Source organism: Canis lupus, chromosome 16, assembly GCF_003254725.2.
Source record: "Canis lupus dingo isolate Sandy chromosome 16, ASM325472v2, whole genome shotgun sequence".
Lineage (NCBI taxonomy): Eukaryota > Metazoa > Chordata > Mammalia > Carnivora > Canidae > Canis > Canis lupus.
In genome coordinates this window covers 9,434,832-9,461,990 of record NC_064258.1, presented here as the reverse complement: position 1 = coordinate 9,461,990, position 27,159 = coordinate 9,434,832, and the positions used below count along the sequence as shown (strand labels likewise).

Below are 27,159 nucleotides of genomic sequence, written 5' to 3'. Positions count from 1 at the left end.
ACACTCCCCATCCCCAACAAAGATAACCACTATTAAACTACTTATTTTTCTGGATTTTAATCCATGCAATTGCAAATATTATACTATTATAAAAAATAACTAATGGGATGGTAATGGACTATTCTACAGCTCTCTGCTTTCTCCTGGGATTATGGTAACCCAACCTAAGTCATGTTTTTTTTTTTTTTTCCTAAGTCATGTTTTAAAATTTACTAATCATCTTTATATTATATTTATTTCTTGTAACTTTTCCTAAATTATAAATAACTGATTAGAGGAGTATTTGATTTATTTGATTTTTCCAGTAACTGGCCCACAGATCTTATTTTTAATAATTCTGTATTTTTTCAGTTTTTTTATTTAGCATTTCTTCTGCAGTAGTGACTTAGTTCCTCTGTATTTTTACTTATTTTACTGTACTTCATTAGTCTAGAACGTAGAGAAGTATGTTAAAATATCTCATTGTATTTCTTAGATTATAAATTGTGTTTACCGTCATTTTTGCTTTATTTATTTCCATGCTATGATGTTTGACCTATAAAATTCTGGATGGCTACATCTTTGCAATCGTTATCATTTGAAGGTGACTTTTTGTATAATTAATGCCTTTTACCCAAATTTAGCTTTGTCTGATTTACTATAGACTCCTTTCTCTTTATTTTTACATGGTACTTACAGGTTTTCTCATCATTTATCTTCAACCTCTTTGATTTTCTTTATTGTAGCACTTTCTCTTAACAGCATATTATTTCCTAATTGATCTAATCTGAATCTTTTAACAGATGATTTTATCTTTTTACAATTGTTAAAATTATATAATCTTAGTCATTTTTTTATCCTGTTTCATTACTCTTCTCTTTCATTTTCATTGTTTTGCTATTTTCTGTGCTTATTTTTCGAAAAGTATTCAATCTATAGTTTCAGTAATAAATAGATTTTTAATTTAATATTCTCAGCTATTTTGTGTAGGAAATATAGGTACTAGTTCTTTTTATGGTTTAAGAAACCTGGGGTAGGTTAAATAGCTTGGTCAGGTCCATGCAGCTAGTAAGTGGTAGAGCCAGAGTTTAGCCACAAGGGTTCACTTGACTCCAAAATATGTGCTTTTTACTATCCCATGTTACTATCCCAGGTTCCCTAAAAACCTTTATTTTATTCTAGGTTTTAAAAAGTGTTAGTGATATGATCCACATTTTTTTTTAAAGATTTTATTTATTTATTTATTCATGAAAGACTGAGAGACAGAGAGAGAGAGAGAGGCAGAGACACAGGCAGAGGGAGAAGCAGGCTCCATGCCCCGGGAGCCTGATGTGGGATTCGATCCCGGGTCTCCAGGATCGCGCCCTGGGCCAAAGGCAGGCGCTAAATCGCTGCGCCACCCAGGGATCCTGATCCACATTTTTAAAGATATTATTAATAATATAGCTCTTGTTTATTTAGCAGAAATCTGTACTCTGTATTGAGTGCAGTGCTGTTGTGTTTCATATAGCATTTACCATTCAGGAGACAGCACCCTGATTGGGGTTAGTGTACTTTACATACTGTATAGTCTAATCCTCCAACAATCAATTGAGGTAGATAGTATTCTTCTTCTTCTTCCTTCTTCCTTCTTCCTTCTTCCTTCTTTCTTCTTCTTCTTCTTCTTTTTTTAAGATCTTATTTATTTATTCATGAGAGACACACAGAGAGTGAGAGAGAGAGAGAGAGAGAGAGAGAGAGGCAGAGACACAGGCAGAGGGAGAAGCAGGCTCCATGCAGGGAACCTGACATGGGACTCAATCCCGGGACTCCGGGATCACGCCCTTGGCTGAAGGTGGCACTAAAATGCTGAGCCACCTAGGCTGCCCAGGTAATATTCTTCTATTTAATAGATGAGGAAACTAAAGTTCAAAAGTTAAATGATTTGCCCAAGGCCACATAATTTTTAAAGGGCTGAGCCATGACTCAAAGTCAGGACTTAAAGGCAGGCATTCAGGCACTCCCCGTCTGCTGTGTTTATGCCATTTTCACTTCATAAACCGAATTGGTTAGTAGTAAGTGTGTTACAATCTTGTAAAAGTTTTGTCATATTTTATATACTAAAAACTATTCTCGGGCAGCCCCGGTGGCGCAGTGGTTTAGCACTGCCTGCAGCCCAGGGTGTGATCTGGTGACCCTGGATCAAATCCCACGTCAGGCTCTCTGCATGGAGCCTGCTTCTCCCTCTGCCTGTGTCTCTGCCTCTCTCTCTCTGTCTCTCTGCATCTCTATGAATAAATAAATAATAAAATCTTAAAAAAACAAAACAAAACTATTCTCTCCTTCTCTGTAGTAGTCCTACCAGAGTTAATACAGCTGCTCCCTAACTCCTTAGTAGGAAATCATCAGTAAGACGTTTGATTTCAGTTACTGGTATCTATGACTTCTCTATATTTTCTTTGATATATGAGATGGTATTTTTTCTTTAGGAGGTGAGAACTCATCTTTGGCTCAAATGCTTATGTATGTATGATAAGGAGTTGCTTCTTGTGGTTCTTTTCTTACTTTGTAATATTCTCCCACTATTTAACCTCTTGACTTTTTTTGATTCTCCTTCTTGAAGTTTAGTTTTCCTTACAACTTTCATATATTTCTGCCCCCTACATATACCCAGTTTTCATTCTTTCTATGAAATACCGAGGCATGGCTTAGAAATTTTATTTATTGCCTGTAAAATGATCAAATAACTTGGTGGGTTGACAGAGTCAGCATATGGCTTGCTCAGGTTATTAGATCAGGCTTCTTGGTATTTTACATCTCATGGACCTCAACTACATTGTTTGTGATTTTTCCCAGTAGATTTTGCTTATGGTAGAGTGTATTGGTATACTTGGTTTCTGGTCACCTGATTGAAGTGACACACATAATGATGAAATTAAGCTCATTGCATTAATTTTTGCTTATCCCTTGATAATAACTTCACCTGTTTCTTTGTTGTTAGTAACTAGATGGAACCTAGACAGGCTGCAGTATCTTTGTGCAGGGTTGCAGTGTTGCACAGTTGAAGTCAGAAAGCCTGTGATCTGAGTCCTGGATCCACCAGTTAGTAGTAGTGTGATTGGGGGCATGTTATGTAACATCTGACAGATTTGGGTTCCTTGTTTGTATAATGGGAGCTGTCATGCCAGTGTCATTGGCTGTTATAAGGATTAAACATGGTGATGAATATAACATATAGAATATCAGACAGATATTCTGTAGACACTCAACAGAAAGTGAGACATCTGCTTTCTATTATCTTGGAGACCACAGCAATAATTAATAAACCTATGGATAGTCAAAGTACACAAGATACCCAAAGCACTAAAAAGTCTTATATGTATAATTTTGTTAATTTAGGAAGATTAAGAAAAATTAAATACAGATATAATATGAAATAGTGGTATATATGCTGAATTTGTTTCAACAGTGTAATTGCCTACTCATGCCAGGTACTAAGCTGGGTACAGAAGATACAAAGTGAAAAAAATCACAATAGCCCTCCTTCTGAAGTTTATTCTTTAGTAAATAGATATGGAAACAAATAATGTGTTTATTGAAAGCGATATCAACAATCTTATGTTTCTCTAGGCTGCCAAACTTTTTGATGAAGAAGGAAGGAAAAAATTCTTTACACAGGATATGAATAATATTCTTCTGGAGTAAGTAATTATCTTCTTTAATTAAAAGATTATTTAAACTTTAAGAATTCATTTAAAAATATAGTTAGTTACAACTTTACAGGTTGAATGTTATTTTAGATTTAAATGTATTTTTTGTCACTTTATATGAAAGTGTCTTTCTGGAACAGCTCTGAGTGTTCATATTAAATGTGGTATAATTTTCCTTCTATTTTCATTCAGACTTGGGAAGAATAATTCCATTGGTATCTAACAAGGTTAATTATAATTCATACAAACATTTATAGCCAAATGGAAAGTATGGTTTAATATAATCCTCATTGTGAGGCAGGAGAGGGGCCGTGTGGAGAAGACAGAGGGAAGAGTGGAAGGGGAGGCTGACTACTGAGACAGGACACAGATTGTATTTAAATTAGTGACAGTTTTGGGATTGCTCTGTGGCTCAGCGGTTGAGGGTCTGCCTTTGGCTCACGGCGTGATCCCAGTCTGGGGATCAAGTCCCACATCGGACTCTGCATGGAGCCTGCTTCTCCCTCTGCCTGTGTCTCTGCCTCTCTCTGTGTGTCTCTCATGAATAAATAAGCAAAATCTTTTAAAGAAAAGAAATAGTGACAGTTTTCACTCTTAGCTGGAGTTTGATACTGATGAAGCTGCAGGTTCTAAGGTTGTGGTCCAGTAAGCTATCCTTATAAACCTTTTGGTTTGTAAATTTTGACCATTGGTTGTAGAAATGGAGTGTATAATTGGCTGCAAGCAGAACTAGGTATAAAAAGCAATTCTGGAAAAAGCAGATTTTACTCCTCTGGCACGAACATAATATGTGCCTGCCTGTGGTGGTTCAGTAGTGTGTATATGTGTGTGTATATACATATATATATATATATATATAAGCAGTGTTTCCAGTACTGTGTGTGAGTCCTGGTTGAGAAGTTTTTTTTGTTGTTGCTGGAGTAGATATACATTGGAGGTAGTTTCTCATAAGATACAAGGGATGATGGATTGGTTTGCTTTGATAACTATTTTCTTTTTTTGTTTTTTTTGTTTTTCCCCCTCCCCCTTGATAACTGTTTTAATTAAGTGCAGTATCTTTCTCCAGAGTACTTAAAAAAATCTTGTTGGTGTCTTGCGGAAACACATAACCTAGTACACTACTGGTGTGATGACAGAGAAATTTCTTGTTCCTGTTCTTCTTTATTTTAGCCAGGGATTTTCAGATTGATTCTGTCTGCCTGGAAGCAAGGCAAATGCTTCCTGCCTATGCCAGCTCCTTTTACACCCCAGATTCAATAAACAGTGTAACCATTACTCATCAGAGCTGTCCCAGATTCTCTAATCAGGAATCTGACTGGCTTCTTTTTCTTTCCACTCAAGAGTCCTAAGCTTACTGGATCAGGTCCTTTTTCTGTGACTGAGACAGTGCTTTTTTATTTTACTCTTCTATAAAAGGGACTGACTTTTTCTTTCCTGAGAGAAACAAAGGACCATGCTTGGGACATAACATCTCAGATAAGCAGAATATCAGCAGATTACTCACAGGCTTTTCTTTCTCTCTCTCTTTCTAAAGATTTTACTTATTCATAAGAGACACAGGCATAGGGAGAAGAAGGCTCCCTGCAAGGAGCCTGATGCGGAACTCAATCCCAGACTCTGGGATCACACCCTGAGCCAAAGGCAGACGCTCAACTGCTGAGCCACCCAAGCATCCCTCTCTCTTTTTTTAGGTAATCTCAACACCCAGCATGGGGGTCGAACTCATGACCCTGAAATCAAGAGTCACATGCTCTACTGATTGAGTTGGGCAATTGTCCCTCCCCTCCTTTAAAAATGTTTTTATCTTTAAAATTATTTATTTACTTATTTATTTAAAAGAAGGCTCCATGCCCAATGTAGAGCTTGGACTCAAGACCCTGAGATCAAGAGTTGCATGCTGCTCCAACTGAGCCAGCCAGGAACCTCCCCAACAGACTTCCCTTAATCCTCCCTATGTCTATCTTAAATCCTCCAGTTGTGTTGGAATCCATCTATTTTTTTATTTCGCGGAGTGTGCCTCCAGTTCTATAAGACATAGTATTCAGAGTTTAAATTTTTCCATTTTAATCACTTCTTTATGCCCGTGGCCTCTGTTTCCCTTTCCTAAACAAACATCCCTTATTTCTCTAGACTGAGTTGATCTTCTGAGGGTACATGGTACATGATTATTTTGGGTAGTAAATTCATATGAAGTTATCCGGGTACACCAGCTCTGCCTCAACCACTGTTTCCTTATGCTTGGTAGAAAGAGGGGTGAGTTTGTTGGAATAGGGTCCCTTTCTCTTTCTGCCTAATTGAATTTGACTTGGATCAGCAAATACATATCAGCTTTATCTCTTCCCCTATTTCCTCTTTTACCTCAAGCATATATTTACTAACAAAGTCTTGATACTCTGCCTATGATCCCATTCCAACCTGAGTTCTGTTCAACAAATGCTCTAAAGTTGTTTAGGGACAGGAGGGATCTACATCCCTCTTGTATATTATTAATTAACACATCAACAGGCTTTTGAATTTTTGCTATAAGTAAAAAATATTGTGGATTTTGTGTTTTGGTTATTGCTGCCTAAGTCTTTCTTCAGTTACTAGTTTTCAGTGGTTCTGTTATGTGAACAGTAGTGGTAAGATATCTGGAATACTTGAGGAAAAATTCAGGAACTTCAGTAGATTCCTGAATTCATGTGGACTTAGCTTCTTCTTCTTCTTCCTCTTTTTTTTTTTTTTTTTTTGACTAGTATTTTCAAACTGATTGAATGAAATATATATTCTAGGGCTTTTAAAAAAGATTGTATTTATTTATTTGAGAGAGTGAGCTCATGAATTGGAGGGGAGAAGCAGATTCCCCACTGAGAAGGGAGTCTGACATCGGCTAGATCCCAGAACCCCAAGATCAGACCTGGGCTGAAGGCAGACACTTAACTGACTCAGCCACCCAGGCGCCCCTATATTCTGTTTTTTATTTTTATTTTTTAAAAGATTTTATTTATTTATTCATGAGACACAGAGAGAGAGAGAGAGAGAGAGAGGCAGACACAGGCAGAGGGAGAAGCAGGCTCCATGCAGGGAACCTGACGTGGGACTCAATCCTGGATCTCCAGGATCATGCCCTGGGCCAAAGGTGGTGCTAAACCGCTGAGCCACCCGGGCTGCCCCTATTCTGTTTTTTAAAAAGAGGGAGAAAGATGCCTGGTTGGCTCGTTTGGTAGACCTTGTGACTTGGGTTGTCAGGTCAAGCCCCACATGGAGTCTATGTAGAACTTACTTTAAAAAAAAAAAAAAAAAAAGACTAAACAGAGGAAGTTGATGGGATAAGAAGATATGTCATATATCAACGGTGGGGAAATGACTATTTCTAGAATTCTGTGTGAAAATACAGGTAAGACTAAGTATTCCTGAGCCAGAAGAATCTTGTTTATAAAGTTGGCCATTGTTTCATTTAATGGATTCCTATGTTGAGTTTCTTGGAGGCTTCTTCAGAGGCAAATAAGAGCCTTGTAAAGATAAGAATATAATAGTGGGTTTCAAGCTCATTTACTCACAAAACCCAGTGTTTGTCCTCTATTGCATTATCAGTGGATGATCCCAGTATGTTTTTATCCATTTAGAACCTATAGTGATCGCATGTTCATAATTTATTATCAGAGGTTTGAGACCTACCCATTGTAACTTTCATGCATGGATATCTGCTTAGGGTTAGACCTCACTGAAGGAAGCAAAAGAACCTGGTGGATATAAGGAGGCAGGCTCAGGGAAAGTTTGTTGCTTTAGGAGAAGCTTTATTTCTCTGAAATGTGAAAATAACTGAAATTTAAACTTTTCATTGCCAGGTGTTTTAGGTACTTCTTAGGCCTTAGAAGATTGGAATTCTTAGAAAAAAAAATGTGTGCTCAAAATACACTGTTCTCTGGTAGGAATTTGTATATATTTGTGATAGACCAATACAATCCATAACCTTTAGGGTTAATATGCTTCTCTAATTTTTACCTAGTAATGGCTTAGGAGCAGGGAGTCAGCTCTCTGTGTTTTTCAGTTTCTCTCCTCTTTGGAAACCACTGATTTTTATAAGTATGTCACTGAGTCACTCTATTTTTATTTGGAATCTCTTACTACTTGAAGTTTATATTTTATTTTCAGTCTCCACTAACTTTTAATAATGAGACAAGCCTTGAAAGTCTCCTACCTAGAGACTAGACTTCTAATAAAGATCCACATATAATGTTATTTAGCCAAATGTTTATACACAGAATTCATGACAATAGTGATTGTTTCCCATATGATCCTCTGCATTTAACATTCTGGTTCTAATAGATTCTGAACTTTTTTCCATTTATATATTGTGTTTGACTTCTCTAATACCAAGAATTTTTATTGTCAGCGCTAAAAGCATAATTTTCCACATTTTGTTGTTCCTGAAATCGCAGTGTATAAGTGGTGGATATATTTCATATGGGAGGATTTCTTTTCTTCCCCAAAAGCTGTTAATTGAATCTTTGGATTCATCTTTAAATTGTGAAAAGTATTTGTTAAATCTCTGCGTCTTCTCTAGAATAGAATGTGATGATTTAGACATGGTTTTTTGCCAAGAGTCCCAGGTTGGTCTTGGCCTTCAAATTAACATCTGTTCCTATCGTTCTACAATAGCAGTTCCCATCTTGGAAGAAACCTCAATTATTTATTAGTAAACTTGTCTGGTTGAGAATACGGCGGCTGTTCAAACTTTTTTTTAATGACTCTTAAGCTAAATACCTATTTAACAGTTTATTTATTTTTGGTGTAAAAAACTAATTTACAAATGGAAACATCTGAAAAATTGGAATAAATGGGACAAACTATTAAATATCTAGCTTGTGCAATGCAGGCACAATAAGGGAGACAAGGATGGATGAAACAGTCTGTATATGTAGCCAGAAGGGCTTCACCTTTTCCAGATCTGCAGTTTTTTCCAACATGTCTAAGGAAAAAGTATTCTAAATTCATTGAAACTGTGTGACTCTCTACCTTAGCAATTGCAATGGGGGAGAGAGGCTGTGAAATATCTCTGAGGAGATGAGCTTCTGGTTAATAATAGGGTTCCCGTGCTTTACCCAAAAATGTAGGCTTAAATGTAGACTTTGCCCCTCTTCATCAGAAATTATTCACAGGGACACCTGGGTGGCTCAGCGGTTGAGCGTCTGCCTTCGGCTCAGGTCGTGATCCCAGGGTCCCGGGATCGAGTTTCGCATCAGGCTCCTTGAGGGAAGACTGCTTCTCCCTCTGCCTACGTCTCTGCCTCTCTCTCTCTCTCTCTCTCTCTCTCATGAATAAATAAAACCTTTAAAAAAAAAATGATTCACCAGTTTATTTATGGTTATATAAATTATCTCTACATTTTTTTCCTTGAAAAATACTGTCTAGGAAATCATAGAATGATAAAACGAGAGAAGAGTCCCTCTTCTAGTGAGCCTTTGCTTCCTTGCTTGTGTTGGCACTTAAAAGAAATTCTATACTTTTTATTTGTTGTTTTTGTTCAGCATTGAATTACAGCTACAGGAACTAGGCCCTGTCATTCGTAGTGGTGTCTACTCCCATCTTGAAGCTTTTGTGCCATGCAACAAAGAAACACTGGTAAAACGTCTAAAGAAGTTACATCTCAACGTCCAGGTAAGAGGAGTAATAATAATATTCATATCTGGAGGCTTATAGCTTGTAAAGAGACTGGTTTCTATTTGGGACTTTTGCATATTAGTTGCTTTTCAGTCTTACTGTATGTATTGAATAACTATAGGAGTTATTAAAGACACATTGGATCTCTTGGAAAAATTTACTGTTCAACAATTGATAAATCTAGATGAGAATGTTTTCTAAGGCATAGATTCTTGGGCTGGTAAATTAACTTTAGGTCCACAGCTGACACAACTTTACCCTCAACAACTATCTGACAGATTTATAACTCAGTTTTTTTATTACTAAAACGATTCTATGCAGATATGTTCACACCTATCTTGCACAAACCAATGGAAAGAAACACAGAGTTAAATGTAGCCTTAGAGATATTTTTGGTGTAGTCATCCATGTTTTGCTAGATTCTCCTGGTAATTGTCCAACTTTGAATGCTTCCAGTGGTCAGAAACATATTTCATTGTAATACCAAAAAATTCTTCCAGGCACTGAGACAAAGCTTTCCACCCAGATGCTTTCTACCCTGTTGGTCCTAATTGTACCTTTGAGTCCACTCAGAAAACTAATCATTTGTCACTTTCAGAGCTTTCATGTTTTTGAAAGCTTCTATTATGTCCCTTCTTTCACTTTATGTAAAATGGTTTTTAGTACCTTCACTGTTCTGATTACTCTTCCCATAATTTATTTGATTACATATTTTTAAAATATTTATAACCTGCAAGTAATGGAAAAGAATTTAAATGCAGTTTAAGACGAAAAAGGACTTCTTTTTTCTATTAATAAAAGTATTTCATGGAAGTAAAAATACACCCAGGAAGGGATAGGAACTGATCCTTTGGATTAATTCTTGTTTCTCTCTACCTGTCTTCCCATGTCTCATTTTTATCTTTCTGTGTGGATCTGAAAATAAGATTATCCTCACGGTTTTATATTACAGAAAAGCGACACACACAGACTGACTGAGCCCTCTCAACTTGGTCCAAGCTCTTGGGTTCTGATTATACTATCTTGGGTCAACCAAAATTTTTCTGGCCACATAGGACAACTTGGCTGTCCCAGGCCCCCCATGGCTCTAACGAGGGATTGAATGTGGTGCCCTGGACCACTAGTAATGTGATCTGACAGGCATAGAATTCTTTATTATAGGTATTATACTTCTGTTAATAAAACAATTAAGAGTCTGCCTCTTGCTTTTGGCTCAGGTCATGATCTCAGGGTTGTGAGATTGAGCCCTGCATCAGGCCCCATGCTAGGCATGGAGCCTGCTTGAGATTCTCTCCCCCTTTCCACCTCCCTGTACACACACTCTCTAAAATAATAATAATAATAGTAAATAAATTCAGAGTTTTTTCTCAGTTTAAAGCAGAGTAATAAATACATGAAATTTACTCGAGGTCACAGATTTTATGTCTGTGCCTGGCTCCTTCAGACATTGACAGTTGGAGCTTACTGCCATACATTCAGATGACAGAAATGGTCCAATAAAAAAAGATCTAGAGGTAGGAGAACTTTTTGCATATTATATTTTCTAAGGAATATTTCAGGTTTGATGTTTGAAGTTATTTAATATGCCTGTTGGTTGTAGAAGGCATTTATCTTAATCCTTTCTTTTCTTTATATGGTTTTATCATGTACATTTATAATCCCTGAATACTATATTGTTGGATTTTGTATATTCTTGAGCTTCAAATAAATAGAGTGATATTATCGCCATACTTTTCTTCTGCAGCATACTTTTAAAAATGTATGTATGGGGATACCTGGGTGGCTCAGCTGTTAAGCACCTTCCTTCAGCTCAGGGCGTGATCCTGGAATCCTGGGATCGAGTCCCACATCAGGCTCCCTGCATCGAGCTTGCTTCTCCCTCTGCCTGTGTCTCTGCCTCTCTCTTTCTGTGTCTCTCATGAATAAATAAACAAAATATTTAAAAAATTAATAAAAATAAAAGTATATGTATATATTTATTTATTTATTTGAGAGAGAGAGAGCATGCACACCAGCAGAGGGGAAGGGCAGAGGGAGAAATAGGCTCCTTGCTGAGCATGGAGCCCAACACAGGACTTGATCTTAGGACCCTGGGATCATCACCCGAGCCGAAGACACCTACTGAGCCACCCAGTTGCCCCATGCAGCTTGCTTTTTAACACTGAACATTATGTACCTCAGATTTATTTGTCTTTACGTGTGGTGAACTTCATTTTTAGAGTACATTTGCTGTACAATCTATAAATATATTCAAATTAATTTATTCATTTTACTGTTGATGGATATTTGGGTTGTTCCCAGACAGATAGTCTCAGCTACATAATTAAGAAATGATCACCTTGGGGGATACCTGGGTGGCTCAGTGGTTGAGTGTCTGCCTTCGGCTCAGGTCATGATCCTGGGGTCCTGGGATCAAGTCCTGCATCAGGCTCTCTGTAGGTAGCCTGCTTCTCTTTCTGCCTATGTCTCTGCCCCTCTCTCTGTGTCTCTCATGAATAAATAAATAAAATCTTAAAAAAAAAAAAAGAAGTGATCACCTAGGAACCATGATACTAAATGTTCATATTTCTTAATGGAATTTTTATAGCAAACACTGTCATATGTATAATAATACTTACTAATTAGCATGCATGAAATTAGTAAGTCTTCGAGTTTCTTCTTCCTTTTTGGCCTTGACCTTGCATTTTTGCTTGCCAGTGTAGGTCACAATTAGTAACAATAAACGAAAGAACAGGATGCCAACATCCTGTTGGTAGTCCCCCAAACCAAATTGCATGTTCCATTGTTGGCAAAGCAGTATCTCCTCTTGCGGTACTGGTTCCCTATCCTAATGAGGATCAACTAGTAGTGGTCTGCACAATGTAGATTTTGTTCTTTATTTAATCCTAAAGCGTCCTTATAATGTATTGGCCAAACGGGCATTTTTAAGAATGTAAAGGAATACATTGTGTGTCAACTAAACTCAAATAAAAATTTTTAAGAAAAAACACTATTAATTATGCTGGGGTAACAAGTAAAAAGTGGGATTCACATTGGCTGCCTGGAAAGTTTGGTTATCCTAATTTTATATCCAGTTGCATTATGAAAAGTCATTGTGGTAGAAGAAATGTTTGGATTTAAATATGTTTTTAAAGAATATGTTTACATTTCAAATCTATAATCAGTATCTTTTGAGAATCTGCTTTAATTTTTGTAAATATGTTTTAAAAAGCTCTTAGTATATTTTTTTTGTCAGGATGATCGTTTAAGAGAGCCTCTGCAAAAACTGAAACTGGCTGTTAGCAACGTCATGCCTGAACAGCTATTTAAATACCAGGAGGACTGCCAAGCTCGTAGTCAAGCTAAGTGTGCCAAGTACGTACCTCTTTTATTTGCACCAGCTTTGCATTTGAGAAATATCTTTAGCTCTTAAGGATTGGTCTTATAGACTGCATCACCAAGTAGAAATCCACATATACCACCACTGAAATGGTATAATTGAGTATTTTCTAAGTGACACAGCACTTTCCATTCAATTGCTTTGGTGTCAAAAGCAAAAGGTCTCTTGATTTAGTGTGTGGGTATGATCAGAGCAAGAGCTGGCACTGGTCAGATATTCACATGTCAACCAATTTGACTGGCTAAAGTTGGGCACAAATATTTCCTAAACTGAAAGATAAGTATTCATGGCCTTATGTTACAGTTTGAAGACCTCATTTACCAAACCATTTTATAACACATTTCAAAGTATTATGTATAAAATTAAGCAATTTAACAAGTGTCTCTGGAGCATATCATTGGCACTATTGGGTTAAAACTCTGCTTCATAAATCTTTTTCATTTTTAGGTTGCAAACAGATGAAGAACGAGAAAAAAATGGATCCGAGGAAGACGATGATGAGAAACCAGGGAAACGTGTCATAGGACCAAGAAAGAAATTCCACTGGAATGACACCATCAGGTAAAATTTAACCAAAGCCTTCACTTTTAACCAAATAGATAATGCAGAACTAAGGTTTCTAAAAAAAAAGAATATACAGTAAATAGAAGAGTAGATTGGAAGCTACCAAAGATTAGTGTGTAGGAAAATTCATTCAAAGGAAGATTCATTTGGTCCTGATATTCTTAGAGCGCTCTCACTTTTATTTTTGTATCCTATTTTTTTATAAGCTTATCTTCTAATAATTAAGTGTAAGTCATACTGGTTTCAGAAGGTGAAGTACTCCATATACTTGTATAATCAGTCATCTTTTTTACCAGTATTTCAGTACTCCAAGTAGAGGGTTTGGCTCAGGACTATCCTTTCAGTCTTTGGTGCCTAGATGAAAGGTATCAAAGGAAATTGTTTCATATTGGGGATTTGGCTGTAGTGCAATGAGTGATGTGTATTGGAAATTATTTATCTTCATGTCATCTTCTGAATTCTTGAGATAATATTCTTTATTATTGCTGTCAGATTTATGTGCTTTTAAAAAAATCTGTTTCAAGCTTAATTTTCCACAATTTTGCAGTCAAGATTTATATATAAATATATATTTTTAATCTGTTTAGAACTTTGTTATGTAACCTTGTTGAGATCAAATTGGGATGCTATGAGTTAGAGCCAAATAAAAGCCAGTCCGCTGAGGATTATCTTAAATCCTTTATGGAGACAGAGGTGAAACCATTGTGGCCTAAGGGCTGGATGCAGGCAAGGTAAGAAATATGACATCCTAGATTTTACTTTACTTTCTTATTATTGCTATTATTAAAGATACATATATATACACACACGACATTCATTTTGCTAAGAACCTAGTGTGGTTAGCATTCTATACAGTCATCTCAGATGATCTCTGCTTTGAAAACTTCAAGCACTAAAAAGACAAAACAATCACATGGACCTGGAGATACAGAGATTCATATAAAGAGTGATATTTTTTTGCCAGCCACTTTTTCCTTTTTGCACCTGAATTCGCTAATAGAGAAATGGGAGGAGGAGAAGATGGTTATGAACTTTGGGAGGGGAACTTCACAGGGGAGATAAGGAACCAAATACAAAATTGAGAGATAGGAAAAGACACCCCAACCTTACCTTCTGTTGAAAATAGTCAATGTAGAGTGGTATCTCAAAAATTAAGAGTAGCCCAATTTAAAGTTTAAGGAGGTAAGAATGTTAAAATTAATAAATTTGGTTATCTCAAACTCTCATTTTAAAGTGTTCCATCTAAAATCAACAAAACATCTGTTGATCTGTTAAAGACTTAAAAAAATAAATGTGCCATAAAAATCCCCACAAAATAGATTATTGAATTTACTCTGTGCCATTATAACTCTCATTTGATAAATAAGTAATAGACTGTTGAAAACCATGTAACTAAAACAAAGTGGCGATCATTATCTGTTACGCAAAAATGATCATGTTTTTTTAACTTTTGCAGAATGCTTTTTAAGGAAAGCCGGAGTGTACATAATCATCTTACTTCTGCTCCGTGAGTAAAACAGAATCCAGATTACTTCATTTATTTTTGCTCACATTATGTGCTTTAGTAAACAAAAGTACTATTTATTACTGCTAGGTGAAATAGTACTTAAATGTACATTTAGATAATCTCCCATTTTACTACTGCCTTTAAAAAAGTAAGTTTAAAAAAAAAAGTAACTGTGTAGACCTGAGAACACATTTATCTATTAAATAGTTCTCAAAAAAAAAAAAAAAAAAAAAGTTCTCAGGCTAGTCTCCAAAAACCTGAATCTGTGCTGGCCTGAGATTTGGTAGTTAGGAGCCATGTAAACAGGAAGGCTCTGATGGTTTCCTTTGTTCCTGGGCTGCCTTCCCTCCCGTTCTTTGGTGTCCTCCTTCTTTTCCCCTCTGCGACCATCAGTGTGGCTAACCTATAGCTTTGTGCAGTCCAAGATGGTTTCGTATATATGCCTGCCTTGCCTTGCCTTACAGAGTGTTTTATTCCACAAAATTAACTTATTCTTCATTTCCTTCCCTTCTTTTCAAAACTGAGTATTCCCTTAGTGATATGATTACTGAAGAAAGGTCTCTTAACCTGATAAGCAGTAGTAAAAGCTGCGGTTTTTGTGGTTGCATGTTTGAGTGAATATGACTTGAGTAGAACTTTATTTTTACCTACAACTTGAGGCCGTTTCTCTGTAGCATAGAAGTGTGGTAATAGTTAATAAAATATTAAATTAGCAAGGTATGAGAATTTATGGATCACTGTAATTCAGTATTCTAAGAGGTCTGGTTAGCAATATTATGGAACTCTGCTTGTATACAATTATGGTGGAAATTTTTTACAACTCTTAGAAAAAACACTTTGTTAGCATATTGTCAGAGTTGTATTGAGTTGGTTGTGGTTTTCAGTTTTTGCTGTTTTTATTGCTGGTGGTTTAGTTATCCTGGGGCAGGGGGAAATCTATGTATTGGTGTCAATAACATTTCTGGCCTTTAACTTAACCATAGTTATAAAATTACATGTTTTACAATTCAGATATAAATAATTAATTCCTTTAAACCTAAAGCAGATGTTTATATAGATCCTTTCTCCCAGTTTTTTTTAGTAGCTGTATTACTATGTAAGTTCTATTTTGTATCAGAAAGTGGAAATCTATGGGATACGTGGGCCTGGACATCTTTTGCCTCAATGGTCTTTATTTAAAAAACTTTGAAAATTACTTTTGTTTTAATGAAGTTGAAGATTGACAGATTTATTTATTTATTTATTTATTTATTTATTTATTTATTTATTTATTTATGATAGACATAGAGGGGGAGAGAGAGAGAGGCAGAGACACAGGCAAGGAGAGAAGCAGGCTCCATGCTAGGAGCCCGGCATGGGACTCGATCCCGGGACTCCAGGATTGCGCCCTGGGCCAAAGGCAGGCGCCAAACCGCTGAGCCACCCAGGGATCCCCAAGATTGACAGTTTTAATCAAGATATTTTTTAATTTAATGGATAACATTTCAACATAGTGAAGTTGCAATACCCAGTGTGAGATATTTTAGCTTGTTAACCCTTTAATTATCCAACAGACTTTTGAGTATTTTCTCCTACTATGGAACCTGTAAGATTTCTTTCATCTTCAAACTTTTTCACACTGGTTCCCAAAGGTACCAAGGTTCCGTGGTAACTTTTTTGCATTTTTTGTTCTGTCATTTTGACATTTATTTGAATTTTTATATTAAAATAATTTTCTTTAAAAATAAAGGTTTTTTTTGTTTTTAAAATAATGCCCCATTTACAACTTCTCCCCAAATTATGGTTTAATTTGAGCTGAAAGTTTCTTGAAGTTCATTTTCCTATAAATAATTATAAATTCTTAGCAGTTCTTTGAAGTGAGTCCTTAGGCAGCTATGTTACCCTACCTTGAGTTTTTTTTTTTTTTGAGTATTTGCATTTAATTTTTTTAAAAAACCTTTATCTACAATTCATGTTTGCTAATGGTTTGGCCTTTCTTTCCAGTTGATTGAAATTGAAGGAAGTGTTACTGTATATTCACATATATACTGAGCACATATATATAGTTCCTTCCTACATAGAGTTTTCCAAATAGCATAAGAAATTATTTACCCATGTAATGACAAGATTATGTTATAATTTCCTAATGAGTGACCTAACTGCTACTGAAATGGCCTCCTTTTTCATTTTTTGTCTTAGGGCAAAGAAAAAGGTGATTCCTGCACCTAAACCCAAAGTGAAGGTAAGTTATTAGTCATGATTGGGGAATGTTGAAATACATTCTTAAGATGCAAAGGATATATGTGGTTGTTTTTTTTTTTTTTTTTTTAAGATTTTATTTATTTATTCATGAGAGGCAAAGAGAGAGAGAGGCAGAGACACAGGCAGAGGGAGAAGCAGGCTCCATGCAGGGAGCCTGACATGGGACTCGATCCCAGGACTCCAGGGTCAGGCCCTGGGCTGAAGGCGGCACTAAACTGCTGAGCCACCTGGGCTGCCCTATGTGTTTGGCATAGGTAGATAGGTACCATACTTTTAAGAAGAGTGTTTTTAAACTTTGTAAAAATCCTAGAACTATTGTTTTTCAGAGAATTAAATTGTAAGATTTAGCCTGTTAGAAGTGCTCTATCAAATATAACAAATATCCTTTAAAAGCATAGTTGAGATTGCAAGTATATGAGAAATCCATAACGCCCAAAACAAGCTGCTGCCAGTGTTAATCTGTCATTGAAACTTTGGTTGCCTTTAGGTGCCTTTGCTGATTTTCATCAGTTGCTTTATGATTATTTTTAAATATCTTCTCAGAGCACAGCAGATAGGGTTTTCTTAGCCTTATATAGGTTAGGAATTAGACTGAAACTCTGGATAAACCTGGAAACTTCAAAGGATAACATCTTTAGTAAAAGAAAGGACTAGAAAAGAAATCCACTCATCAGCAGAAAGATAAGAAACTTGGGTGTCTTGGCCTGAGTTCTAGAAGTCCTTCCTGAGCATTTTCTCTGGTTTCAGAGTTTAATTTATACTACCTACAAGATCTGGGAAATTCTCAAGCTTTGAAAATAACTTAAAGGTATTAGATTAGTTATTAACCCAGGGCAGATGACAAATCACATTCTCTCTGGAATTATGCTGTTTCATTCCAGGCCTCAAAGGCTTACCACATATATACTATGTCAAACAAGAGCTTAAAATCTGAAAATACAGAATATATAAGGAAATAAGTTACTATGAGTGAGAGTCATCAGAAACATTTGACAGAATTAGATCCCTGAGAAGGGCAAGTGATGGATTTATTGGGTTTAGAAATAAAGGAATCTAACTCGTTTAATATTTAAAGGAGAAAAGGGGATAAAAAATACCAAAATAAATAAAGCAGAGTTGGGAAAAAAAAAAAAAACAAGTATATAACAAATGAAAATTGTAAAAGTAAAATTGTAAAGAAAGCCCACATCCTTTAGGTTTTGAACTTTCACCCTAGCTTTTATCTCTTTGAATAGATGAATTTCCTTGCTTATGAGGTTATTGCCAGAAGGTCAATATTTGTTACTCTGTAGCCTTCTTAACTTTTAGTATTAGAAGCTCTTTGTACAGAGTAAATAGTCCTTCTATACCTCATTTGTCTTCTAATCCAAATAATACTGAGCCAGTATTTCTTCACATCTGTTGAGTTCATGCTTTGCTTTGACATTTTATTTTTAAACTTCTAATTCTCTCCATAAAGTGTTGATTAAATTTTAATACATGTATTCAAACATATGATTAATTTATCGAATTCTAATGGTGACAAGGGTGGTATAGGGGAATCAACCTGTTTTTTGTGTGTGTCTTCGTGATTAATTACCATTTCCTTTTCCCCAAAAGGAAAAACTATTGCTGATTTGTGTTTTTCCTATCCTGCCACCCATCAAATACCTATTTTAGTTATAAAGGCAATAAGAAAGTATAGTAGAAAATGCAAATGCAGAAAAGTAAGGAGAAAAGTAAAAGTATCCAGGGAAAAAAGCTCTTCCTTTCTGGTACACACTCACCATCCCTTCTTCTGTATCTCTGTCCTTGCCATCAGTCCTTCCATCTATCCAAACAGCCATTCATTTGTTCAGATTGAATTAACATTTTATAAACGGGATAACCTACTTTTTAAACTCGAGTATATGCCCTGGAAAATCATCTCTCCTGGTATAAATTTATATAGCACGCCGGTGGATATATTTAACATTACTTTTATAAGAAAAAATTAATTTAGGGACAACTGGCTGGTTCAGTCAGAAGAGCATGCAACTCCTGATCTCAGGATGTGAGTTCAAACCCCATGTCAGGTGTAGAGATTATTTAAATAAAAAATAAAACTTAAAATAAAAAAGTTATGTAACAGGTACCTGGCTGGTTCATTTGGTAGAGCATGCAACTCTTGATCTCAGGGTTGTGAGTTCAAGCCCCACATTGGGCCTAGAGCTTACTTTAAAAAAATATTAAATAAATAATACGTAAATAAAAATGAAACCAGTTTATTCTTTTAAAAAAATAAAAACTGGGATCCCTGGGTGGCGCAGTGGTTTAGCGCCTGCCTTTGGCCCAAGGCCTGATCCTGGAGACCCGGGATCGAATCCCACGTCGGGCTCCCGGTGTATGGAGCCTGCTTCTCCCTCTGCCTGTGTCTCTGCCCCTCTCTCCCTCTCTCTCTCTCTCTCTCTCTCTCTCTCTCTCTCTGTGACTATCATAAATAAAAAATAATAATAATAAGTAAATAAATTTTTAAAAATTAAAAAAAAAAAGTTACATTAAAAATCCATTTATATTGGTAATGCTACCATTATTATTCTAATACATTTCCCCACCCTCAGTTTCTGTACTTTTTAATAAAAATGGTATTTTCACTAATGATAATTGGATGGATGGCATGTCAAAGCAAATGTGTATCATAGGTATTACCCATTTGTCTTAACGGTTTTGATCTCAATGCAGTTACACTACAGAATTCTGAGAGGCAGCAGGCTTTTCAATCAGGGCTTATAGAATAGCAGCTTAGAAAAACTGCAGAGGAAGTTAGAGTTTAACAGCCTTCTTAACAGCTACTTTACTGTAATACCTTAGAAGGTGATGGTAAAGACACTTCCTCTCTATTCTTTCCCCACTCAGGTTTAGGTAAGTGCTGTATAAATTGATGTGTAAGTCGGGACGCCTGGGTGGCTCAGCGGTTGAGCTCCTGCCTTTGGCTCAGGGCATGATCCCAGAGCCCTGGGATCGAGTCCCGCATCAGGCTCCCTCCAGGGGGCCTGCTTCTCCCTCTGCCTATGTCTCTGTCTCTCTCTCTGTGTCTCTCATGAATACATAAATAAAATCTTAAAAAAAATTGATATGTAATTCAAGACTTTGGGGTTAGGTTTTTTTTAGTTTGTTTTTAAGAAACTAATCAAAGAAACTTAAGTGCTTTTTATGTAATGGTTTTAATTCTTCTTAATTTTAAAAATGATGAGTCAAATTCCTTATATTTCCCTTTTAAGGAAAATGGTTACTTTTTTTTTTTTTTAGATTTTTTTTTTTTAATTTATCTGAGAAACAGGAGAGAAATATCATGAGTAGGAGGAGGGGCAGAAGGAAGGGAAAGGGAGGGCTCCACACTGAGCACAGAGCCCCACACAGGCCTAATCTAATGACCCTGAGATCACGACGAGCCAAAACCAAGAGTCGGAAGTCCAACCGACTGACATATTATCATCCCCGGCGCCCTGAAACAAATATATTTTAATTCTTTTGCTCTTTGAATATTTTAAACTGTGCACTAATTCTCTTTTCCTTGAATTTTAAGAGACTTCATTTTTTTGGAAAAAAAAATACAAAATTCTCTTAGGTATTCAGAATTTTAATTCCCAGTACTCTTGTTTTCTTAATGTATAGTGCCTTGCTCAAAGTAGGCATTTAGTAAATACTTGTTGAATAAATTACAAATGACTTCTACCATAATGAATAGAAGACATAATTTAAGTATACTTGGATTGAATCCCAGTTTGATGTACCACTTTCTCTACGTATTGAGTATGGGTGGCTACAGGACAGGGCATACAAAGGCAGAAATACAAGGGTCCAGAAAGTGAGCATTAGTTCCTAGCAAATCATACCTCAGAAGAAGGGTAGTGTCTTAGGATAAAGGCAGAATTTCTCCTACATACAAGGAGAATAAAAAGAAAGTACTCTCTGAACAGATGGATTTGGAATAGTATCTGAAGATCTGATGCAGGTGGGTGGGGTGAAGGAGGGTTTCACCAATAGTGTAACTAGTGTTTGAATGCTCTTTTGGCTTGGTTTTAATTCTTCTTAGAAGAGCTTACTAAGGCATAGCAGCTGTGTCAGGAGCTCTGTCCTCAGAACTGCTTTGGTTTTTTCAGTCTACAGATACCAATAGAATTTTAATCACTGCCAGACTTTCTTAGTCCTTTTAAAGACTAATACTTAGTAACTATTTATTAATCATTTAATTTGTTCCACTATAACGCTGTTTATGCTAGGAGTGTAGTCCAAAAAAGGACCAGAAAACTCCTGCATCCCTGGTGGCTTCAGTTGGGGGTCCTTCCGCGAGCTCTAGCACATCCGCCGTGGCCTCTACCAGCTCCAGCTCTATGCCAGCGCAGGAGACCATCTGCCTTGATGACTCCCTAGATGAAGACCTTTCTTTCCATCCACCTGCACTGGATCTTGTTTCTGAAGCTTTAGCTGTTATCAACAATGGGAACAAAGGCCCTCCAGCTGGCTCAAGGATAAGTATGCCAACTGCAAAACCTCGTCCAGGACTGAGAGAAGAAAAGTTAGCAAGCATCATGAGTAAACTGCCGCTGGCTGCTCCTAAAAAACTAGATTCTCCTCAGACTGCACATTCATCAAGTCTTATTGCTGGTCACACAGGGCCAGTACCAAAGAAACCCCAGGATTTAGCTCATACTGGCATCTCTTCAGGCCTTATTGCTGGTTCTTCAATTCAGAACCCTAAAGTTTCCTTGGAACCTCTGCCAGCCAGGCTGCTTCAACAAGGACTACAGAGGTCGAGTCAGATCCATGCTTCTTCCTCTGCACAGACCCACGTGTCCTCTTCTTCCCAAGCCCAAGTTGCTGCCTCCTCTCATGCTCTGGGGACACCAGAGGCCCAGGATGCTTCTTCGTTAACACAAGTAACAAAGGTGCACCAGCATTCAGCTGTCCAACAAAACTATGTGTCTCCATTACAAGCTACCATTAGTAAATCACAGACCAACCCAGTGGTGAAATTAAGTAATAATCCCCAACTTGCCTGTTCATCCCCGCTTATTAAGAACTCGGATAAGCCACTTATGTACCGCCTTCCCTTATCTACTCCCTCACCTGGAAATGGTTCTCAAGGGTCCCACCCCCTGGTTTCTAGGACAGTACCCAGCACCACTACCTCCAGTAACTATTTAGCCAAGGCTATGGTGTCACAGATGTCCACGCAGGGTTTCAAATCTCCCTTCTCAATGGCTGCATCCCCCAAACTTGCCGCATCTCCAAAACCTGCCACATCTCCTAAACCCTTGCCCTCACCTAAGCCTTCTGCCTCCCCCAAGCCCTCTCTGTCAGCTAAGCCTTCGGTATCAACTAAACTTATTTCTAAATCCAACCCCACTCCCAAGCCTCCTGTACCCCCAACCTCTTCCAGTCCAAATGCACTAGTAGCCCAGAGTAGCCACTCCAGCAGTAACAACCCAGTCCATAAACAGCCCAGTGGGATAAACCTCAGCAGACAGTCACCCACCTTGAATTTGCTGCCCTCTAATCGCGCTTCAGGCCTTCCATCCACAAAAAATCTTCAGGCCCCTTCAAAGCTCACAAATTCCTCATCCACTGGAACTGTTGGGAAGAATAGCTTGAGTGGAATTGCAGTGAATGTACCTGCCAGCAGAGGTAGCAACCTTAACTCAAGCGGAGCGAATAGGACTAGTCTCTCTGGGGGAACAGGAAGTGGAACACAGGGTGCTACTAAACCATTGTCTACTCCACATAGACCATCCTCTGCCTCAGGGTCTTCAGTGGTAACAGCCAGTGTGCAGGTATGTATGTTCTATACGTTCAAGGGATAAAGTGTAAGATTGTGTGATCTTTCCTGTGAGTCCATTTAATAACCATATGTATAGCTTGTTTATAATAGCTTCTTACAACTTATAGACAAGGAATGTTCCTGGTGCTGATGTCACAGTAATGGGGATACTTGGTGGATGAGGTTTTTGTTGGGATGTGGATTTTTTTTTTTTTTTTTTTGGTAAATTAACACATACATGCTTTCGCAATTTTTGAAAAACACGTAAAATGCATATTTAAAACTATATGTTGTCAAAAGTCCAGAACAAATCAGTGACTTACAAGTTTAACAGACTCTCACTTGTCTCTGTTCTCCCCTTCTCTAGTCCCCCTTTCTCCTGGCAACTTCTTGATTTTTTTACTTAGTCAAATTTTACATTCATGGGTTTTTTTCCTTTAATCATTTGTCTTTTCAAAAAAAATTTTTATTTTGCATGAATTTTACAGCTATTCATATAGAACTCTTCACCAAATTATTGTCAGTATTCTTTTATACCACAGTTTCCCCATTTAAGTTCTTAATTTAAATTTATCTCACAGTTAGCAGGAGTGCCTCACTCAAGGAGTCTTTTCAAGAAGGCTAACATGAAACCTATTTTACTGTAGCTCAAGCATACCTGATGATTTCTGTGCTGTCACACTTGAGTATGTATAGACTTCTTGGGTCACTGTCTCCCTCCCAATCTTATAAATACTGTTCCACTGATCTTTGCTTAGTTTTGAGGATTATAGAGAAGTTGGAGGCTGTCCAGTATTTTGTTACCTCATACGTGCTTTTTCTGCCTAAATGCCTAAGATTTTCTCTTTTTCCTTGAAATTAAAGTATCAAATTTAATTTAATTTTAATTTTTAAATTTTAATTTTTGTTGATTTTGTACCTAGAACATGGTAACACTTTTCAGTCTAATAACCTGGTGGCTTTTTCAGGTCAAGAATATTTCGTCCTGTGATGTGTTTCATTATCGTTTCTGATCCATTTGGCCTAGGTTTGTTGAGAACTCTGTATCACTCCTATTTCATCTCTTTCTTTCCACAGCCTGTCACTATTTTCATTTTTCTGCCTCTCCTTATATTCTGAGACTTGTCAGATTTGTCTTTCACGTGACCAGTTTGATTTCTTAAATATTCTTCCTCCCTGTCCCTCATCCCAAAAAGTAATACATATTCACTGTAGGCAAATTCACAAAAAAGAAAAATCACCCATCATCCCACCACTGTTTATATTTTCCTGTTACTTTTTTGGATTCTTGTCAAGAAAGTGAGTTTCACATAATACGCTGTTTCACAACAAGCTTTGAAAAAAATATGTAACATTTTATGATGTATTAGTCATTAGATTATTAAGTGCTTTTTGAAGACATGACTTTTGTTGATTTGTGGAGTTCTGTTGCTTTGTACTGCTTCCTGTGGATGGGGAGTAGGAGCACCTAATAACAGAATGGTTACCTTGCTGTTTGTAGATGTTTTCTGCTCTTCAGTACAAGCTAAACATTTGTATTCATAAACACGTGAAGCCCAAATTATCACTCTGCCATGACTGTAGGCTTAGTAATGAATGAATTTATTACAGAATTCTAATCTACAACAAAATTCAATTAAATGATACCTTTAGTAGGTGAAATCTGGGACTCACTGATATTTTATCTGCTTAGTTTTTTATCAGAAATAAAACAAAAAACCCTGCTGATCAGGGATTGTATGTTAAAATCTAAGTTATAACTAAGGTCTGGAAGGTAGTCCACATTCCTCTTTGTGTATTACCTTTATTAAAATGTTGACTATTTTTGACATTAATCTTCAATTTGAGTAAAGAAGAGAATTATAACAAATGCCAGTTTCCTGCCACATGGGTCCTCTTTCCTAGTATCAATTACTTTTAATTCTCTTAGCTTTTTCTGTGTTTTTAAATATTAAGAATGAATGGAAGACAATTTATTCTCTTAACTTCTTGTCATGATAAGGCTTTTAGCTCTGTTTATGCCTTTGCCATTCTCCTAAAAGAGTAAAATTACAACTTTTGCTTAAATCTGTGACTAAAATATTGTCTCTGTTGAGCTAAATTGTAAACTATGGTTTCATTTGCTTTCTTATTTTAAGCTTTTGGCTTTTGTCCTGAAGAAAAATTGCCCACCCCCCCCCGCCCCTTCACTTTGAATTTAAGGTTAAATGTCTCTCCATCCTTTGTCATCTCCAAAGTCTCAGTTCTATCCCTGTCCCACCATTGCCCACATCCTTCTTGTATTTGATCTTTTACCCCAGGAGAACCTAGATATTTGGCATAACAATTCATTTGTCAGTGGAGAACCTACATGGCAAAATTTGCGTTTCCCTAAAGTAAATGCTTTCTTCTGGTTTTCATCCTTTCCAAAATGACTTTATGATTTTAAGGCCTTAATTTTCCTGCCTTTAGATTTGATCCTTTTTGTTCTATCTTATTGGTTTGGCTGAAGAAAAGGTCAGTAATTGAATAAGATTGTGACTTTGGGAGAACCTGTGGTTTGTGGGTTTTTTGGTTTATGTGTTTGTTTTTTGTTTTTTTAATGTAGCCTCTAGATCCTGTCTCTCTAGCACTCTAACACTAAAAGGAGATTCCCTGTCTGTGCCTGCAAAACATTAAACTCCTGTATGAAAGAGCCATCTGTTCATTTGCAGAGTGAAAAGGACAGGTCCTGAGTTTAACAAGTTAAAATCTTTCTGGGTTCAGATTATTAACCTCCACCTGCTTTCTTTTTAACAATTTCCTGTTCAAGGCTTTCCTCTTCTTTCTTCCCCTTTGACTTACTGATTTTCTAAGAATTCTGTCTTTGCCACTTTATAATTCCCAAAATAATTCACTCTTTAAGCAAATGTTTTGAAGTGTTTAATATGTGCCAGGCACTCTTCTAGGTGCTGGGAAGATAGGGTGAACACCATACTCAAATTTCTCCTCTCATGGAGCATATATTCAGGTAGAGAAATACAAATGTTTAAAAAATAAAGTGCTATGAAAAATTAGAACAATAATAAGGTGCGATGTTGCTAACGTAGACAAGGGAGTTAGGGACAGCCTCTTTCAGGAGATAACATTTGAGCTGAGAATAGAATAAGCAGGCCAGTCATTTGGAGATAGGAGGGAACACACAGTCCAGGCTAGAGGGATGGTACGTGTGAAGACACTGAGATCGGAAGGAGCCTGATGTGTAGGTATGCATGGCTGGACTAGAGAGAGATGGATAGCTGATGAGGTCTTACATCAACCAGAACTATGTGATGAAGGACCTTGCAGACCATGATAAGAACTTGGGGTTTTAATCTGTTGTGCAGTGGGACGCCATTGGAGGGTCTTCAACAAGAGTGATATGGTTTGATTTATATTTCAGAATATCACTCTGGTTGTGGAGAATGGAGGGCAGATGCACTCAGCAAAATAAAATGTGGTTAAAAAAATTATATATCTTTCTCTCTCTCTATATATGTGTATATATATACATATATATATACACATATATATATATGTATATATATAAAATAAATGCCCACCACAAGAAGAGCATGGTTTTCCTTCATATTTTTCCCTGGAAATGAGATACAGAGGATGTGAAAGTATTTTTTATTATGGAGCATTACCCTGAACTGTGTGCCCGTTTTAGGTTGATAACTTTTCCTGTATGCTTCCAAATGATATCAACAGTAGGATACGTGATTTTGAAAGATCTCCATCTTATAGGAGAAATTTATAAATGCCATGTAACATTTAGATAGTCTGATGTTTCATTTTAGTTTTATAAGCAAAAGTGGATATGAAAGTTTTTTGAAAGTACAAAATGTTACGCAGTTATGGCATGATACCTTTTTTAATTGCTCAATTACTTAATTTGGGGAATTGCCTTAATTTACATTTTCCAGCTATTTTAATACTTCTGTTAACCTCCTCCAGAAAAGCTTGAGTTCTTCTTATTAGCAGTATTTAATGTTCCTCTCTAGGGGGCTCCACTTGGGGCACATGGTTTTGGAGTTGTGCCCCATATTATCCTGAGGTTACAAGAGAATTGTGATCAAAAGAAAACTTTTTAATTCTTAAATCGATGTAGGATCTCTTCTATCCAAATTGCTTCAAAATATCCTTATTTCTAACTTAGTAATTCTTTCCAGTGTATCCATTTTTTATATCGTGGTTGACCCAGTAAGGGAAAGATTAGAAAATAAGTAGCCAAATCCAAGCATAAGGTGATGAAGATTTGTATTTAAGTGTTAGAGAAAGTGGATTAAAAAAAAAAAGAATGGAAAAAAAAAAAAAAAAAACAATGGGCGTGTTGACAGTGAGTTCATCTGTTTGGTTTGTGTGTGTGTGTGTGTGT

The 27,159-nt window shown here is 36.7% G+C and overlaps 1 protein-coding gene across 5 annotated transcripts in view; it reads left to right on the top strand.

Moving 5' to 3' along the window:
- UBN2 (ubinuclein 2) overlaps positions 1-27,159 on the top strand; it is an 87,160-nt gene that overhangs the window by 31,202 nt on the left and 28,799 nt on the right. For 4 of the 5 annotated variants that reach the window (XM_025433974.3, XM_049095235.1, XM_049095234.1 and 1 more), the window contains 8 exons: positions 3,589-3,659; positions 9,179-9,308; positions 12,547-12,665; positions 13,138-13,251; positions 13,842-13,985; positions 14,711-14,761; positions 16,940-16,982; positions 21,244-22,794. In XM_025433974.3, the coding sequence (XP_025289759.1) occupies positions 3,589-3,659; positions 9,179-9,308; positions 12,547-12,665; positions 13,138-13,251; positions 13,842-13,985; positions 14,711-14,761; positions 16,940-16,982; positions 21,244-22,794 (2,223 nt within the window). The remainder of the gene's footprint in view (positions 1-3,588; positions 3,660-9,178; positions 9,309-12,546; positions 12,666-13,137; positions 13,252-13,841; positions 13,986-14,710; positions 14,762-16,939; positions 16,983-21,243; positions 22,795-27,159) is intronic. The other variant, XM_049095236.1, reaches the window with a different exon arrangement.